This window comes from Eurypyga helias, unplaced genomic scaffold (genome assembly GCF_000690775.1).
Source record: "Eurypyga helias isolate BGI_N326 unplaced genomic scaffold, ASM69077v1 scaffold16167, whole genome shotgun sequence".
NCBI classification, from domain to species: domain Eukaryota; kingdom Metazoa; phylum Chordata; class Aves; order Eurypygiformes; family Eurypygidae; genus Eurypyga; species Eurypyga helias.
Genome location: NW_010262439.1, coordinates 1 through 2823, shown reverse-complemented (window position 1 = coordinate 2823; position 2823 = coordinate 1). Strand labels below are relative to the sequence as shown.

Sequence of the window (2823 nt, the reverse complement as noted above, 5' to 3'; positions counted from 1 at the left end):
GCCACTGTATGCATGGTGTGACTATCTCTTGCAATTCTATCCTGATTGCTTGATAAATTTTCCCCCTTTTCTATTTTTTTCTCTTTCCTATAGCTATTTTCTTACAACAAAAATAAACTGCTTTGCTAGAGGCATCTGACCTTGTTTGTGTCTTAATCTCACTCTGGGTATAACAATGGATCTCCCCCTTCCCAGGATAACCATGCCGAGACAGCTTGTCAAAAGGGTTCTTCATATAAAACTTACAAAACCCTTCTCATTCTGTCCATGGTTTACAACATTCCCAAAGAACTCCCTCTATCTCTGCAATTCACATAACAAAAGAATGACTTTCTGTATAAAGCATAGCACATATTTAAATTTAATCCCCCCCCCCCCCCCCCCCCCGTTTTGATGGGTATATTCTTAAAATGCTCGCATTTTCATCAAGAGTTTGCAGATTTAAATCTAAAAATACACTGAGAGTAAAACGTGGATACCTTGCACCAACTACGATGTCACCATTGTCTAACACACAGCAGCACCATATAGACTGAGCTGGGAGTCTGATTGTTTGAGCACATTCCCCTCGTTTCCAGATTCTTAGAGATCTATCCTCTCCAGTAGTTACAAAATCTGAAAAGGAAAAAAGTACAAAAACTTTTAAACTACATTTTTAGTGTACTGTGATACTAGATGCCATTCTGCTAGTGAGTATCTAAAAATAAGTACAGTAAAAGAACCTTTCTATAATTTAATACCTCTCTCAATTGCAAGAGGAGAACTAAAAGAAAGCCACTGCATAGTTGTCTTCTCAAAAAAAAAAAAAAAGTGCATAAATCACAGCCTAAGCAGCGAAAGAGGGAATGAAATTCAGGGGGGTTGGAACTAGATGATCTTTAAGGTCCCTTCCAACCCTAACCATTCCATGATTCTATGAAATTACACTCAAGACAAATAAAAGGACTTAAAACAAAGAAATTGGAACAATTTTGTAACCATCACTGCTTTTTCTTAAGACTATACCTGCACAGTTCCACATTTGTTTCAAATCTTCAGATTTTTGCAAGGTAGGCCTGCTTTTTCAGGAAACATGCATAAAGCACTCTGAAAAGTTTATGAACTCCTCAATGAGGGATTTAAAGGCATTAACACACACAGAGGTCACTGACCTGGACTTTCTCTGCAGCTGTCTGCAACAGTTAGTTCTGAACCGTTTTCCGCTAAACCTCTAACTCTGAAAACAAATGCAGCTAAGCCCCTCACATAAAATTCTTGACCTAAACTACTTCTAACATACTTTGAAAACTTTGTGTGGAAATAGCTCAATTTACATTATGTCAAACTGGCAAGACATGCATTCCCATTTTAGGACTCTGCAACAGTGCTGAAACACAGGTCGCAACCTAGATGACAGTTCTGCCTACCACTTTGCCAAAGTTCCAGTTAAGCCTCACAATTAGGCCTAACCCAGGACATTTCAACTCACCTACTGCCACAGCACCTCTGCCAGAGGTGTGAATTGGAGCCAATCACAGTATTTATTTTAATTATTTACACTAAAGAAGTAAATTAAACACTACCTGAGTTCTTTTCTGTGGCAGCTCCATGGCACTACAAAAAGCCTACCTTGTCATTTCATTTTGGAAGAACATTGGGCAACAGTCACAAAAACAGTCCTACCTTTACACTGAGGGAAGACAGAGATGCTGTATATATAATTTGTATGTCCATAATACACCTGCAGACACTCGCCAGAGATCTGCCATCTTCGAACACTGGCATCATTAGCACAGGAAAGGAATTCCATTTCACTGAGAATAGCTAAACCTCTCACACAGTCTTCATGCCCTTTATAAAAGAAAGGAAAACTTTTAACGCATCTTTTCTTTCCATCAGCAGCAGTATGCCATTTCTATAAGCTCACACCCAAATCCTAGCAACCAATCTTCATTATGGGAACAGTTTAAAAAAAAAAAAAGACAATTCATTTCTTATTATTCTCTGAATAAAATCTAATTCTTTTAAAAGTAATGTGATTTCTGAGCATATAACCTGAGCGAATTTAAAAATCCTGCCTAAAAATGGTTCGATTTATCTATGATTTTGTAGGGTTTTAATTTTTTTCTCTTACAAAGAGTACACTTACCAGTGAATGTTCTTTCACACCTGCCTGCCTTCCACAGTTTAATAGTTTTGTCAGCTGAACCAGTCAACATTAATCCCTGTTCAGGCAGTATTTTTACTGCCCATATTGCAGCTGTGTGACCCTGCAAGAAGAAAACCAATATTGTTAGGCTTGCCAGAAGCAAATTCAGAGTACATACTTTATATTCACGTAGAGGCACTTCATACCTGTAACGTCATCATACATCTGTCATTCAACCAGACCTTGGCTGTGGTGTCCCACGATCCACTTAGTAACGTGCCAAACTTCCCAGAGGAAAGGCTGCAAACTAGAAGAAATGTTCAAATCAGCACTGATTTCCTGCATCGCCACCAATCTTATGCCAGCAATTGAAAGAGATTTATTTAAGGAGATTTACTTGGTATTAGTAGCATATTTACTGTTGTGGTGGGGAAGAACAAGTAGAACTGTAGTTGCATTACAACCTACAAAGAAGCTGCTTAAAAATGTCTTCATTTCAGATTACAAAATATCACCTAATCTTTCTGCCATTCATATTTTTAAATTTCTCTTAGTACTAGACCTTTTCTCCTCAGACTAGGACATGCTGACAAGCAGGTTAGATAAGACACAGAATTAATACAAAGGTTTAAAGACTACAGAGAAAGACGAGATTTCATCAACATGTATTTAGAATCATAGATCATAGAATGGTT

General features: G+C 37.8%; 1 protein-coding gene across 1 annotated transcript in view; it reads right to left on the bottom strand.

Annotated features, from left to right (window-relative positions):
* The window catches only part of PLAA (phospholipase A2-activating protein), a gene marked incomplete at both ends in the record, with an annotated part of 9351 nt that extends 6916 nt beyond the window's left edge, over positions 1–2435 (bottom strand). The window contains 4 exons of the mRNA XM_010155732.1: positions 480–615; positions 1663–1830; positions 2129–2249; positions 2335–2435. Of these exons, the coding sequence (XP_010154034.1) occupies positions 480–615; positions 1663–1830; positions 2129–2249; positions 2335–2435 (526 nt within the window). The remainder of the gene's footprint in view (positions 1–479; positions 616–1662; positions 1831–2128; positions 2250–2334) is intronic.
* Positions 2436–2823: the final 388 nt, after the last annotated feature.